Consider the following 16,499-nt stretch of genomic DNA (forward strand, 5'->3'; position numbering starts at 1 on the left):
CTCAAAGGGTTATTTGACAGCCTGAGGTAATCCAAACCATGCAACCGTCAATCAGTGTGAACTATTAGTCTTTTTACTTATTTGGGGAATCGAGACATTCTTAATACTGGCTGGTTGGTTGTTTGATATAAAACAGATAACTCTCCTTTCCAGCCTTCCTTCTCTCATCTTCTCTTCCCTTCCCAGGAAGTAAACAGTATTTACATCACCTCCCAGATCTTGGACTTGTAAAATGCTTTAAATCAAAACAAAAGGTTCCCGTTAAGGACCAAGGGTGCCAGCACCTGCATCCCCAGCCCTTCCTCGCTGTGCAGTTGTGAGCCTGTCATTTTATATCTCTAAGCTCAGGATCTTTGTCTATCAAGTATAATCATCCCACATACCTTACAAGGTTGTTGTGAATGTTAAAGAGGCTGCTGACAGAACACAGCAAACACAAAGGCTACGTGCAAGACTGGTTTCTCTGTGCCCCACACTCAACTCTGTGGGTGATAGGCCTGGAGAGGACCCCACGACCCCTCAATGAAAAGCTAATTCCAGCCCAAAAGTAGCCTGCTGTAGCCAAGGACCAAGCAGGCAGTTTCCAGGGTAACAGCATCCTCTGCATCTATTCCCAATTTCCATCCCTGGTTGCCTGTTATTCTCCTCTCGCCTCTAAAGTGGGCTAAGTCACCTTTTCCCATTATTGCTAGGCAACCCAAGAGTGGTACAGCTGCCTACTAGGGGAGGACCCTGGCCCACCCCTCTCCTCCCCAGGCCTCAGGCCCCCACCCTGGGGGTGGCAGAAGGTGAGAAGCAATCCCAGGCCAACAGGGTTTATGGACAGAGGTCCAGTGAGGAAATGAGGAAGTCCACCCCCTCCTCTCCCACCTCATCCTTCTGTTGGTCTGTGCTTATCTGTGATCTATTCTTAAGCAGTTTCCAGGAAAAAGACCACATCATGCTTTTTATAAAAGCTGCTCTTCTTGATTATTCTCCTCTCCTCTTCTCCCACTCACTCACCATGAACCCAGATCCCTGACCTTTGTGTAAATAGTGAGGGAGAGAGAAAGGGGGACACACAAAGGAGAGGGAGAGGGATGCAGATGGCAGAGAGCATCAGAAACTCCTGTGCAGGTGCTTAACTCTGGGAGGTGGGATGACAGGCAATTGTCATTTTCTTCTTTATATTACTTATCATTTTCCAAGGGTTTTTTAATTGAGGTAATTATTATATCATAAAAGTCACCCATTTAAAGCATACAATGCAATGATTTTTAGTGTATTACCAAGGTTGCCAACCATCATAGCTATCTAATTCCAGAACATTCTCATTACTGAGTTTTGTTTTGTATGTCTGTCTGCCTTTCGTTAAATGTTCCTAGATACGCGAGCATTTGTTTTATAAGCTGCAGAGCAAAGTGGTGAGAAGGCAAACTCCAGACCCCAGCTCCACCTCTGGCTCGCTGTGTAAATCTGAAGAGTTATGTGGCTTCTCTGAGCCAGTTCTCTCATCCGTGAAATGGAGTAACAGGAGTACCCACCTCACAGGACTGGATGTGTCAAATGCTTAGAGTTCTCAGGACAGTGCCTGATACTTAGCACGTGTTCAGAAAGAGTGAGCAGCTATGATTATTAGAAGAAATTTTTTTTTTTTTACTTAAAAAAAAATCCAGTCCTGCTCTTGGCTCTAGTCTGTGAAAATGACCCTGCCCAGGCTGCCAGAGACCGCCATGGTTTTTGCTGATTCATCTGCAAATCAGCTGGAGCTGGACTAAGGCCTTGCCTCTCCCGCCCATCCTCTCTGCAACAATGGCGCTATTTGGGGTGGCTGAATGGGCGCACGGAAGGGGCAGGTTGGGGCCATGACTGTTGCTGACCTGGCTTTGGGTCCCATGCATCACAACACTGCACTCATGGTGCCCTGCATGTCGAGATCCTGCTGGATAATCCCCAGGCAGGACACGATGGGGGAGAGCAGGTGAAACAGGGCAGAGAGCCCCTGACCAGCCCTCTCTTTATGTTTACCCCCTACCTGCCGAGAAGGATGGATTCTGGGGCTCAATGCTCAGCCTGAGAACCAGTGAGGAATATCAGACATGTGTTAAGAGGAAGGTGGGCTTCCAGGGTGGCTCCAAGCCTTGGTTTGCTGAGTCTCCCACCCTCAATACTCCTGGCCTCAGTCTGGGCCAGGTATGGACAATCAGTACTTAGGATGCTGGCACCTCAGCGAATGGAGACAGAACTCTGGAATGAATCATGAGTCCGAATGGGGTGACCGTCTGGCCAGGACTAAGAAAGCAGACTAAGGGGGTTTCCTCTGCCCATGGCCTCTCAGCTATGACCTCGCTGGGGAGCTGCTGCGCTCCAGGACTGCTCTAGTGTCCTTGGTGAGTAACTCAGCCCAGCTCAGGGGCCCGTCTGCAGAGATATAGGCTGTGTTTACACAGTAGACTTGACAACGGCAGGGCCAATGACGAAGGTGCCCTCACATCACAGCCCCTCGGCCACACACAAGGTCCCAGGAAAACTGGGAGGGTTACACTCATGGAAGCAGCTCATGTGGGATTAAAGGGCTGAGATGCACAGAGGTATGGGGCTCCAGGGCCCAACCTGTGAGCTGTATAAACAGCCGGGCCTCTCAGAAAGGTGAGAGGTCAGCTCTGAGAGGGACAAAGAGAATGAGAAAGGACAAGTGCGAATAAGAGGGGTGTTCCCCAACCCACAGCAGCTTGCAGGCCTTGCAAGGATGACGTACCGTTGCCCCTGCTCTGCCCTTCTCTCTCTCTCTCTCTCTCTCTCTTCTCTCTCTCACACACACACGCGACACGCCGCCTAAAGCCTAGCTGCCAGGGAGAGGGGAGGCTTCCCAGCGGAACCTTCAAGTCCTGTCTATCCTTGGAGTTGAAGCTCAAATGCCACCAGTCCTTCAGCTTCTCCACCACCACAGGTCATAGTGCTGGCTCCTGCCTTGCAGTGACCACGGCATTTATCTTAGCCACGCTTCTGGCCATTATTGGCACAGCTGGGTGTGCTTTTTTGTCTTTCTGGTTCCCGCTCCACCCAAACCATGATTCCCATGACCCCACATAGGTGTAGCATCTGATACCTCGGAGGGGTTCAATCAGTGTTCATTGATAGACTCCACAAAGAGAAACTATCAATGTTCTTACCCTATAAGGGACTAGAGGGTGGAGGAGCAGAGCACCTGCTCGTCCCTACAGACACAGAGTAGCAGGTCTGTGACTAGGTCGTTTCAGGCGGGAACTGCCCCACCTAGGCTCCAGACCTACAGGAGACACTAGGTCTTGTGTGACAAATCCTCACGCCAGGTTTATGGTTTGTGACCACTGACCAAGTGCCCAGCCCCAGACCTTCCTCAAGAAGATGGAAATAGGAAGCCCAAATCCCAACCACAAACCCCGAACTACAAGAGGCCCATTTGGTCTGACCTCCTCACACTCAGAACTGCCCCACAAGGAAAGTCCCAGGGGTCAGGGCCTTCTCTCGCCCCCACCCACTGGGCATAGCTCCAGCTCCACCTTGAGGAGTGAGACTTCAGCAAATGAGTTTCTTCCTTTTCCATTTGAAAAGACCGATGACCAAGGATTCCTCAAGAAGAGCCCGCTAGCCTCTTACTCCTACAAACCCATCTCCAGTGACCCCAACCCTCAAGGTCCCATCATTCTTCAAAACTGAAAAGCCTGGATCTCAGTGCACTCCGGGCCTTCTCACACCTGTCTGTCTTAGGGCGGCCTAGGTAGCAGCCAGAAGCAGCCCACCTGCCTGGTCCAGGCCAGCTGGCCTCCACAGCTGTGATGTTCCAGGCCTCTGTCTATTCTCTCCTTCAGGCTTTGTCAATCATTTTGCCATCCAGTGGGACACCTGTTCCCAGCGCAGCCACAAAGGACAGGCTCTGTAGAGGAAGCAACTGTAACAGGTCTTGGAGCAAAGCAGGGCCAGGTAAGTGCTGGGAGGTGTGGGGGGACCTGCTACTTAACAGTAGGTTCTGAAGACAGCCCTAAGTTGTCTCTTTCAGACGAAATTCATATTTTGAGGTCATTTTACCCGTCCTATTACAATCTGACAAGCACTTTAACATACATCTCTTCATTCTGGATATCCAGGCAGTAGGAAAAAGGTGAACAAGGGCTTCACATTATTGTATAGGTGAAAGGACTAAGAAGTCAGAGAGGTCAAGTGACACTGAATGAGCCAGAGCTGACTTCAGAGTCAGAGGTCAAGAACAACACAACTCTCCTACATTCCTAGGCAACCTTGGCTCCTTCGAAGATAGGCTTATATACTACATCTATCTCACAGCGTATCTCAAAGGCCATAGAAACTCTGGTTCCCCAAAACTGTTAACCTTTATTGAGTACTTGCTATCTGCTAGGTGCTATGCTAAATTCTCCATGTCCATTACTTGGTTTAAACCTCCACTCAACTATATCAGGCAGGAATGAGTATAATCTCCATTTCTCCATTGGTATCATCAGGTAAAGAGCAGGTAAGTGACTCCCCCCAGATCACAGAGCTGATCAGTGGAGGGGCAGAGACTTGAACCCAGTATGCCCAGCGCATGCCGATCTGCAGACGCTGGAGCCAGATAAAGCCCCAGGAAGGGGTGGTTTAGCTGGAATGTAAAGCATTTCTTCCCTATCTCCACCCCCAGCCCTGAGTTGGGAGCCATGCATGACACCATTTATTCAACTATTTCTTGACCTCCTACAAGAGGCCTGACTCTGTGCTAGGCACTAGGGATTCAGCAGAGGAGAGGAGAGGCTGGGTCCTACGCCCACGGACACTGGCATGGGGTGAAGCAGGCAGGAGTCAGGACAGGGGCATGAGGATGGACACTAGAGCCAAAGCTCTCCTCTCACAGGTTTTGTTTCCGCCAGGTATAACTGGTTTTCAGACTCCTAACCTTCAGAGCAGGCAAGTGTCCTTTCCACTCCATTCACAGCAATCCTCTACCCTGATCGGTGGCCTTGGATAGGTCCTGTAATGGTCACACAGGCCAGAAGCAAGTGTAAACAAGGCAGCTTCTCTTCCTGCAACCGGGCATGACAACCAGGCTTGACATGGGTACAGAATTAGGATCTGGGTCTAGTTACAACCACATTCTTACACCTGCCTGGGCCACCTCTCTGTTTCAACATCCATTAGCTCAACAAATATTGATTAAGCTCTTATATGGAAAAAAAAAAAAAATCAGGGCAGCCACCTGTGAAAATACACATTAAACCAGAGCCTCCAGGATTTAAGGAGAAAGAATAAAATTTAACAGCAAAGCTGCCATTTTACGTATCTTCTCCCGTCAACCCAGCAGAGTGTGTGTATGTGAGGGGGTTCTTAACTCCTTTTTATAAATGAGGAATGGAAGGCTGACAGAGGTTAAGTAACTTGCCCAAAGTCACGAGCCTGAAAGTGATGAGGCAGGATACTACTCAAAATCGATGTCTCTCTAGCCCATCTGATACCCACACACACGTACACATAAAGGCATAAGCAAGATCCACATAAGGGAATAAACTGGGCACTCTGGTCAACCCAGAAAGATGGGCGTTCAGACCTGTTGCCCCTAGGAAAGGTGGCTTTGGAGCTCAGCCTTGAAGGTCAGGAAGACTGCGAAAACCAGTAACTCCTCTAATCCACTGCATTTTGTGTCTGGAGCCAGGGAGCCCAGCCTGGTGAACTCTGCACTGAAGCATTCTTTGAAAAAGGGACAAGCCAAGGCCAACCCACTGCAGACTCTTGAGTCATGCCTTCTGCCTGCACAGACTTCTACCTACAGCTGCATCAGGCATCACCATTCACCAGGGAAGTGCTTCCTACCACATCATTTAATCTGATCCCTGTAAGAGCCCCGGGGGCAGGGGGGAGGGCGGGGAGGGTAGCAGGGCAGGAATACAGCCCCTTTAGAGAGGAGAAAACAGAATGGAGATGTCACAAGAACAGACACCTCATCTGTCTTGTCCAGAGCTCCATCCCCAGCACCTCAAACCATGCCTGGCAAAGAGGAGGTGCTCCAAAAGTATTTGTTGAATGATCTAATAAAAGCTCAGATAAGTGAAATGACTGCCCAGCTCTCACAAATAGTTGTTTGTACCAGGGCTAAAAACAGGATCTTCTGCCTCCCACCCAGTGGCCTTTGTACCCATCCCACTGCACTGTGTCCTCCTCCCTCCCCCTACTCACTTCTCCTGCCTCCACCTGGAATGGTCAGACTGTCCATTTGTCAGCTCTGGTCTCACTCAATTTTTGCCTCCCAGGGTCAGCAGGGAGGGTATCAAAAGTAATGAGTTACTTTAAGTCTGATGCTCCACAGGTAATACTACATCTTTATGTCCCGCTGAGAACTAGGTAAAATTTATAAATGAGGAAACTGAGGGCCATGCATGGTAACAGAGAATTCGTGACAGAAAAAAAAAAACTTTAGACCAGATTTTCGGAGTCAGGCCAGCAGACTGTGACGTGTATCACCACCCCCTCCACCAACCCCACCAAAGCAGGTATTGGCTCCCCTTGGTCCAGATATCCTGGCAGGTTCTGGATGCCAGGCCTTGGCCCAGCTTTCCTGCCTCCCTCACCAACAAGGGACAAGTGAGGGGAAGCTGCGTACCCCAAACATGGCTGCATCCCAGCCTCAGCACACACCAGCCCGGGACTCTGGGCTGGTTACTTCCCCCTCTGCCCCTCATTTCCTCATCCTCTTGTGTGCCTAGTTCACAGAGTTGTTGGGAGTAACAACTGAAACAATATATGTGACAAGATCAGAACAATGCCAGCTCTTAGAACTGTTGGGTTTGCCCTGTGGATTACCAAATTTCCCAAATGACCCTGTTCCCACCTGTCTCCCCAGAGGCCTGGTGCACACCCACACCACCCAGACCAGAGCTTTATGAATATATATGAAGAGAGAGACTATCATTTTTCTGCCTAACTACATTTAACATTCATTCATTCACTTGAGAATACTGAATACTATGTACAGGTCCAGTGCTCCGTGCTGCGGAGATAGGACTTTCTGCCCCCCAGGAACTTAGTCCTCCCACATTTCTTAAACGGGCCTAATTCCTAATTCTTGGACAGTCCTGTCACTCTAACCCTTCCCGGGCACACAGTAAGTGCTCAGTACTCCGCATGGAAGATGCCAAGACATCCACCACCTTAATCCCACTGCTCTTGTCCAATTCAAAATCTATTCTCAAGAAGGCTTCACCCTGAAATTTTAAAGAGTCCCTCTGCCTTGTCCCCAGCGGAATATCTCAATTACCCTCTCCACTCTCACTCCAACAGCCCAATTGTCTCAGGAAATAAGTGGGCGAGTCGGGGGTCTGTCACAGCTCTCCCCCAGCTCTTCAAGAGGGGGGCCCACAGGAAGAGGAAGAGGGGTGTTTAAGCAACTGCCGCATTTCAAAGAAGTCAGCTCAAAGCCGGGAGACCTTTCAATGTCGTGGTATAGGGCTGGGCCCAGCAGAAACTGGCCTGGGTCTCAGGTCGCCAGGCTTTAAGGAAGCTCTTTGTGCGTGTGTTTTAAATTACCTCTGCTTGTCTGATGAAGTGAGTAAAAGGGCTTAGGATTCCTGAGTGAGCTAATACAGGATGCCTTTGGCTGAAAAAAACTTCAGTCGGCTCCCTAAACTCCCCCCCCCTCCCGCCCGCTTTTAAGTTTAAAAAAGGGAATGAATGTTACCATTTTTGGACATGAGCGTTCTCCCTCAAGCCCAGCCCTAACCGCACTATCCAGAGGGACGCGCGCCATCCTGTTCCCCCCCCCCATTCCCAGATCAGCCCGGGGTGGGGAGGGCGAGGAGGGATGAAACGAGGAGGGACCGGATGGGAGCGGGCAGCGGGGGAGGAGGCAGAGGGGGTGTTCAGGGTACGTGGCCGCCTGGGGCAAGAGCTCACCGCGCAGGCAGGAAGCAAGGGCAGGGTTGGGGCGCCCTCCCCCCACCAAAAGAGTGGTTTCTGACCTCTTCCTGCCACCGGCCACTGTGCCGAGTCCCATTGCCTGCCGCGAAGTGAGCACCCGGTACACGGAGCCTGGGACGCGGCTTGGTGGCTAAGCAGGGATCCCCAATGAGTGACCCCAAATACCCACGGAGACAATCCCCTGCCCTGGAGCCTCTCAACTCAGATCAAGTTGCCCAAATTCGCCTTCTCCCAGGAATAAGTAGGGGGTCAGAAGGGCAGGACGTAGACGCATTCCCACCTCCGCTTGCAGCTACCAACCTGAGTTAATCAATAAAACGCTTTGCTGTCCTGACCCCGCCCCCACACGGCCCGCTGGGGAGCCTGCATATATCCCTGGGTTTTCTCGGCCCAAACCCCATTCTAGCAGGTCCACCTCCAGGCTGACCCAGAGGCGACTGCCAACCCCTCCGGCGCCCGCTTTTCCCTTGGTGTGCGGGCTGGGAGGCGCAGTCTTATGCAGCTTGCCCCTCCAGGTACCTAGCCCAGGGCGACCAGGAAGGGCGCTGCCACCGCACGCCATCTGGAGAGGCGGCCAGGGGGCGGAGAAGGGAAGGGAAAATCGATCCCGAGCAGCAGCCACGGAGCCTGGGGTTCAGTCACAACCTCAGGAGCACCGCCCCCGCGCCCTGCCCACGCGGGGACGGTGCGGCAGCAGCCGGGTGGCCTGGATCACCGGCCCCAAGAAGACCTGCCCGCCGGCTGCCCCACCTCCCCGCCCTCAGGCTGCACGTTCGCGGGCTTCAGAGCAGGGGCGCTCCGCCTTCCGCCCCGCGCCTGTAACCCAACACCCCACCTAGCAGCGGCCGCGCATCCCCCGCCCCCGCTTGTGCGCGCCTGGAACCCGTTCCGAGTCCCGAGCAGCTAGAGCAGCAGGCCGAGCTGGCCGGAATGGGGGTCTGCGGCGGGCTGGAATGGCTGCTGACCTTTCTCTGCTGCTTCTCCCAGGCCGGGTCCAGTAGCAGGTCTCGATCCCAGTCCTCTTCGGGCTGCATGTAGTCGTTGGTTTGCTGGGAATCATAATGGTCCATGATGGTGCGCGCGTGCTAGGGGCTGGATTTCTTCCTCCACCTTCTCTCCTGGCGGCAGCGGCTGCCTCGGCGTGGGGAGGGAGTCGGGCCGGGCTGGGCTGGGTTGGACTGGCGGGGCCGGGCTAGTTCCCCTGCGCCCGGTTCGCCGCGGCGCTGCTTGCGAAGGTGGCTGCTGGCGGCGGCGGCGGCTTGAGCTCGCGAACTGCCTGCCTCGGGGCGGGCGCTCGGACCTAATCTCCACGCACACTGAGCGGGGCGGACACACTAGCGCTGCGGGAGCCAGGCGGCGGGGGCGGGGGGAAGGGGCAGAGCCCTCCCGAGGTTCTCCATTGGCCAGGCCGAGTTGCCCAAACTTCCCCCCATCGCCTCTCATTGGGAATTCCTGGCATCCGTCAGCCGGGCCGCGGCGCATATAGGTGGACTGGGCGGCCCCCTCCCAGCGCGCGCGCCCCCGCCCACTCCCCGGGTTCCCACTCCCTCGCGGCTCATGTGACACCAGCTTAAGCTGAACGGGACCGAGCCCGGGGACGCCTCCCCGAGCTCAGGGACCGAGTGGCAGCGCGCTCCGCAACCCCAGGAGCCGCCGGGGATTGGACACGCTCCCCGCCCGCGGGAAGGCCCCGAACTCCTGCGCGCCGGCTTCACTGCTCTCCCAAAAGCGCTCCGGTACCAGGCGGCCAGGGGCAGGAGGAGGGACGCGAGGAAATCCGAAGAATATTTCATTTTCTCTTTCTCAGGGTTCGAAGAGGCCGGTACCCAAGGAAGGGGCGGGGAATGCGGGAATGGAAAGGAATTTCCTGGGAATTTCCTGACTCCACCGCCTCAGCCCCGCCAGCATCTACTGGCCAACCCCTGTCCTCCAGGAGCCAGGTTTCTTACCAGCCATCAGCGCTCTGAGGCCACAGAGCTTTCCCGCCTCGCCGCAGTGTCTTTTCTGGCCAGACCTCGGGCTCTGGGGACTGCTCCGTTGTGGGGCTTCCCACGTGGTGGCTACGACGCCCAGCTTCCCGGGATCACCTGCGGGTCCCCGCGGGCTGGCGGGGTTGGACCTACCCTCAGACACACCCGGGCAGCATCCTGAAAACTGGGAGAGGGGGCCCTAAGTGATCTACCTACTCCACGCCTCCCCGCTCCGCTCATTACACACACCTGACAGGTGAGGAGACTGAGCGGTTCAAGGAGTTGAGCTTGAAAAGGGATTTAGCAGGTTCCACAGGTCATACCCTTAACCTTATGCCGACAAGGTTTATTATTATTGGAGGAGGAAGGAGGGCAAGATTGACTAAAAACCTCCAACTTCTTAGTGCCTGTCTGGGCTTCCTTCCTCAGACCTAGTTAGTAAGAGGGTCTAAACACCTTTCCCAGGAGTGATAGACACCTAGAAGAGGCAGGCCTCACAACCTGGTGGGCTCCCCTAAGGGATCCTGAGACTGAAGAACAGCTGTAAGTAGACCTCCAATAGTTTATGCACATAGTAGTGCTTAATTTATATTTGGCCCTGTGGGATGGCTGAGTCGACTGCAAAAAGGCAAGTGTGGGAGTCCAGAGGTAAGTGAAGGAGCTGAAGGGAAAAGTTCACTGACAGGAAGGGCCATGAATTAGGATACTTGAAAGGCCACAGATGGAAAAGGTGAAGGTAGCGGCTCTGACTCTCAGAAGAGCCAGCTGCTGCTGTTGTAAGCAGATATCCACGGTGGTGTCATTCTGTGCATCATTAGTAGACCTCACATGCTTATGCAAGTGCTCCCAGTCAGCCCTGTGACCACCACAAGTCCCTGGCTGAGGAAGCACTGCTTCTGAGCCAGAGAGACAGCAGATTTATGGACTATTTTATAACCATTTCTAAACTATGGCTCTAAACCTAACATAAAGGGTAATGATGGTACTATATCCATTCATTCACTCAATAAATATTTCCCGAGCACCGTCTGCATGTCAGGGGATGTGCTAGATATTATGTATATAGAGATGAGAAAGCAGTGTCTGCCCCATGCAGCCCAGCAGAGACAGGTACAGAAACAGAAATATTCTGCAATGAGATGTAATGAGATAGATATGCCCAGGGGACTGAGGGCACAAAGGAGAAGCATTCAACCCAACATGGGAAAGGAATCTCCAGGCATAATTTTTTGGAAGTAAAATTCAAGTGAGCCTTTAAGAACAAGAGTCAGCCAGATAAAGAGTGTGGGAAGTTATTCCAGGCAGAAGAAACAGTGTGAGTTAATACATGGGGGCAGGAAACTGCTTGGTGTAAAAGGAATGCCTAGCATTTCGGTGTGGCTAGACTAGAAATTCAAGGCTGGGAGGAGCAAGAGATGGGACTGAAGAGGTGGGAAGCGGCCAGACCATGAAGGCCTTGTGTGCTGTGTGAGGGGAACAAGGCTGGCTAGAAACTGGGACAATCAATTGCAAAGCTGTTGCAATAATCCAGATAGAAATGGGGTCTTAGTCCATTTGGGCTACAATAACAAAATACCATAGACTGGGTGACTTAAACCAAGGGTCCCCAAACCCCAGGCTGCGGACGGTACCAGTCAGTGGCCTGTTAGGAACCGGGCCACACAGCAGGAGGTGAGCGGCTGGCGGGCTAGCAGCAAAGCTTCATCTCTATTTGCAGCTGCTCCCCAGCGCTAGCATCACTGCCTCAGCTCCACCTCAGATCAGCAGGCCAAAAAGGTTAGTAAATAATAAACATTTATTTCTTATAGTTCTTGAGGCTGGGAAGTCCAAGAGCAGATTCAGTGTCTGGTGAGAGCCTGTTTCCTCGTTCACAGATGGCCAGCTTCTCACTGTGTCCTCCTGTGGTAGAAGGGGTAGGAAGCTCTCTGGAGTCTCTTATAAAAGGACACTAATCCCATTCATGAGGGCTCTGCTCTCATGACCTAATCACTCTCTTAATACCATCACATCAGGGGTTAGGATTTCAACATATAAATTCAAGGACATGAACATTGAGTCTATAGCAAATGGAGAAGAGTGGATAGAAATAATTAGGAGATAAAACTTAGCAGGCCTAGGAGTTTGGGTGGAAGGATGAGAGAGAGGAATCCATTGCTCTCAACAAAAGTCCAATATGGAACAGACCATGCCCTTCACCTATATTATCCTGTTTAAGCTCCACATACAAGGTGAGAATTGCCTCCATCTTACAGAGAAAACCAAGTAAGTCTCCAAGAGGTAGCTTACTAGTTCAAAGTTACACAGATAATGTGACTCCTAAACCCATGCTATTACCCTAGTGGTTCTCAACCCTAAATTCATTTGACAGCCTCCTCCCGGGGGATATTTGGCAATGTGTGGAGACATTTTTGGTTGTCACAGTTGATAGGTTACTACCACTGGCATCCAGTGGCTAGAGACCAGGGATGCTGCTGAACATCCTACAATGGACAGGACAGTCTCCCCACAACAAAGAATGATCCAGCCCAAAATACCAATAGTGCCGAGGTTGAGAACTCCTGCTTTAACCATGGTTTCTAGTTTGAACTTCTGGTAAGCGGAGGAAGTACAACCAATTGAGATGAAGAATTTCAGTTTTGGGAGTGGAATCTGACTTGAAGTGCTCTGAGAAAATCCAGATTCAGCTGTACAGCAAGCAGTTTACTGAGTAATCTTCACCTCAAGAAACAAAGATTTGAGAGTTATCTGCTTATAGGTGGTCATTACCACCATGAGACCATCCATGAAGAATGCCTAAGTGGAGCTGAGCAAGGGAAGAACCTGGAAAAGCATCACTTAGAAAGGGAGTGTAAAGAACCAAAACCCCTGAGAAAGACAGGAAATGGTCAGTGGAACATGGAAAGCCTAGACCATGTGGTGTCACGAAAGCCAAAGAATGGAAGTTTCAAAGTGAGAGGAATCAGCAACATCAGATACATCAGAAAAGTCTGGAAAGTAAGGCCTAAAAGGTGTTCTTTGGATGTAACAGTTGAAAATTCCTTGGTGCTTTAAACGAAGACAGTGAACACAGAAGGGAAAAAGAAATATTGGGCAGGAGCTAGAGGGGAACTAGAGCCAAAGGAGGAATTTTTTTTAAGAATAGGAGAAACTTGAGTTGTTTGTAGTCAGAGAGGAAGGATTCAGTTGAGCAGAAAGGATTGAAAATGTAAGCTAAAGAAAGTTGAGGGATGGCACAAAGTTCTTGCAGAGACAGGCCCAGGTGAGTTCAAGGACACAGGCTAAAAGATGGATCAATAAGAAGAGGAAAAACCTTATGTTCTGAGAGAGTGGAGGGAAAGTAAAGTAAAGATGCATGAGGATGTCCATTAGTGTACGGAAAGTGGGTGAGAGAGTGGGTTGAAACAATAACTGATCATCTTATCTTCTCAGTAGGGAGGAGACACTGAGACATGGACCCAAGGTGATGAATTGACTAATCTTTCAATCCAGGACTCACTGATGACCATCCCTCTGGCAACACTGTCCTATTTAATACCATCTTCTGTAAAGAAAACAGAGTTACTAAATTGTTGATTTTTTAGGGATGCCAACATGTATGCATATTTATAACATCCATCAGTCTTTTAAATTGGAGTAACACAGTAAAATGCATGAATCAAGTGCACTAATCTTAAGCATAAAGCTCGGAGAAATTTTACACGTGCCTACACCCACAGAAAACATTTCTAGCACCTCAGGTTTTCTCATGCCCCTTCCTAATCTGTACTCCCACGCCACATAGGAAACCCGTATTCTGACTTCTTATCACCAATGATTATTTTTAGTTATTTTTGAACTTTATACAAATGGAATTATACAATATATACACTTTGATTTCTGGATTTTTTGCTCAATTTAATATCTATGAGATTTGGTATTAGTAGCTAATTTTTTTGTTTGTTTTTCCCTCTGTAGTAGTCCATCGATACATATATCGTAAGTAATTTATCTACTCTCCTATGGGTAGGGATTTGCATTGTTTCCAGTTTGAAGCTACTACAAATAAAGCTGCCATAAACATTTTTATGCGTGATTTTAGTGAACATATGCATTCATCTCTCTTGAGTATATACCTAGGAATAGAATTGTTGTGTCATATGGTAGATATGTTTCACTTCAGTAGATATTGCCAAACAGTTTTTCAAACTGGCTGTAACAATTTACTCTCCAAGCAACAGGGTATAAGAATTTCTGTTGCTCTACATTCTCCACCACCCCATAATTTTTTTTTTTTTAATTTTAGCCATTAAGATAGGTGAATAGTGGCCTCTTTCGAAAGGTTTAATATTTTCATATACTCATTGATCATTCGAATAAATAACTTCCATTCCTATTGCCATGGATTCTGATAGCAACTGATTCTCAATTTATTAGCTGCTTGAGAAAAGGGATGATGGCATGGGTGCTTTATTAATTTCCCCAAATTTAATTAATTCAACAAATATTTATCAAGCAACTGTCCTATGCCCAGCACCATGCTGGAGAGTAAAGATGCACAAACGGACAAGACAGATGTAGGTCTTCCCCTCTTAGAACAGATATCAGATGCTCGACAGATATTCCATGAATAATTGTTTGGGGAGGCTGTTTGGTTTGCTTTAGTGGGAAGCTGGAGCAGGTCTAGTTTATATGACTTTTCAATAAAAAAGTTTAAGAAAAACACATTAAAAAAAAAAAATTCCCTGGGATCATGTGGGCCACTAAAGCAGAGTGAGGTACAATCCTGAAGGAAAATGGGAGGATTGCTCTGGGAACAATCCTGATTCCTTTCTTCCCAGAGGATCAGCTTTTGTTGCCCTTTTTTTTATCCATCCTTTGATTTTCTCAAGGAACTAAGCTTGTGGGCAGTTTTTGCCATTCTAATGGCCAGTGAGTGTTAACGGAGACTCACACAGTTTGTTCAGGTCAGTGACAGGAAAGAGAACACTAAAGGCCCTTCCACCAGCCGGGCCTTTCTCTGAAAGCTGTTCAAAAAAAATGGAGAATTCCTGACTCATCAGCAGCAGCTCAGAGACTCTAGCCCAATCCATTACCAGCACTCCAGGCTGGGTGAGATGAGTCACCCAGAAAGCCACAGGTGCTTTGCTGTTAAAAGAACCTACTTCTGGAATGGGTGACCAACTTCCCTGGGAAAGAATGAGGAATTATTACGTCTATGAGTTCTGGGAGTACTTATCGAGCACCTTCTCTAGGCCAGGCAGAATGCAAGGAGACCCAAAGAAGAGCCCCGGTCCTCCCATACCTCCTCATCTTGCTGGACCAAACCATGGGCTTCCTCCCCTAGAATTTCTCCACCCCACAGATAGTTACCGACACGCACAGTCTGAAGAAATAGAAATGAATTGGACTGCTGTATAATGATGTAAAGAAGGTAAAGTGCCAGCCCAGTGCCGGCATGCAGAAGGCCACCTCAATGCTCATAAGGTCCTTTTTCTTACCTTACTATGTGAAAGTGCCCACGCAGGTCTTTGCGGGGAAACACAAACAAGCAGGATCTGCAAGATTCTGGAAACTAAAGGCACAATGGACATCGCAGCACAGAGATCTGGGGATTTCCTTCATTGTGTCCTTAACCTCTAACCTTATAGCCTAATGGGAATAGTCTCCCTACAGGCTCTTCCTAAGACCTAAGGCAGTAGTATTTGTACAATGCTAGAAGGAGGGAGAGAAAATCACTATGGTTTCTTGGGTCTCTAGCTCAGAAGGCCAGAGACCTCAGTTTTGTTCCCAGTGCCCACAGCAATCGCTTCCTCTCATACTCCTATAGCACACCATTTATAATTGAGATAGAATTCTCTGCTTTATTGTCATCGTTTGTCCACATTTTCTCTCCTACTGTCCCTATATGGTCTCACCTCGCTTTTTTCCTCCATATAACCTAACGCAGGGCCTAAGACAATAGGTGATCCAGTTGGATCTTTGCTGAACCAAAAATGGCAGTAGTCAAATTCCAACTCCGTGCCTCAGTTTTCCCATCAACCCATGGGAGATCTTGGGAAGCCAGTCCTTTGCCATAGTCCACACGAATATTCCTAAGCCCTCTGACCTCCCAAGAAACCAGTGCTGGAGAAATTGCCTTGGCCATCTCCCTGTTATGCCAGCCAGCAGTTCTCGGCCCCCTCCAGGCCTAAGTTCTCAGAACCAGGGAAAGGCTGTTTGCTTCTGGGCCAGTTCCTGCCCTTTCCCACACAGACCAAGGGGAGGAAAGAGGACAGTAGGTAGTTTCCTTCTTGCAAGACCTCTAATAAAAGACTGGCTTGGAGGAGGCAGGTAAGTGTCTTTGGTTCTCATACTCTGCCCAGCTCTCAGGTCTTCTGTCTCAGGTGGTGGGACACCTGGCCTGTCTGGTGTCCTCTTTTGCATCTTTTTGCATATCTCTCTCCCCCAGATTCTATGGGTCGAATCCAAGCAGGGCCCTCAGAACTCTCCACCTCAGATAGTTGCCCTGAGGTCAGCTCTGTGAGCAAGAGATAGTCATGGCTGATAGCTGCCCAACCTAAAGCCTCCAAGGAGGGCAGGGAGCTCTCCCCCAGCTATCTCCAGTTTCCAGCAAATACCAGAGCAAAACACCCA

At 50.0% G+C, this 16,499-nt stretch overlaps 1 protein-coding gene and 1 long non-coding RNA gene across 4 annotated transcripts in view; one reads left to right on the plus strand and one right to left on the minus strand.

Annotated features, from left to right (window-relative positions):
- Positions 1-9,235, minus strand: part of ACTN1 (actinin alpha 1) — a 91,343-nt gene extending 82,108 nt beyond the window's left edge. For all 3 annotated transcript variants that reach the window (XM_039875339.1, XM_039875341.1, XM_039875340.1), the window contains exon 1: positions 8,883-9,235. In XM_039875339.1, coding sequence (XP_039731273.1) covers positions 8,883-8,987 — 105 coding nt within the window. In that variant the 5' untranslated portion in view covers positions 8,988-9,235. The remainder of the gene's footprint in view (positions 1-8,882) is intronic.
- Positions 9,229-13,949, plus strand: LOC120612783 (uncharacterized). Its single transcript, XR_005655534.1, has 2 exons — positions 9,229-10,143; positions 11,605-13,949. It is a non-coding gene; the product is annotated as an uncharacterized LOC120612783 (long non-coding RNA).
- Positions 13,950-16,499: the final 2,550 nt, after the last annotated feature.

This window comes from Pteropus medius, unplaced genomic scaffold, assembly GCF_902729225.1.
Source record: "Pteropus medius unplaced genomic scaffold, Ma_sr-lr_union100, whole genome shotgun sequence".
NCBI classification, from domain to species: Eukaryota; Metazoa; Chordata; class Mammalia; order Chiroptera; family Pteropodidae; genus Pteropus; species Pteropus medius.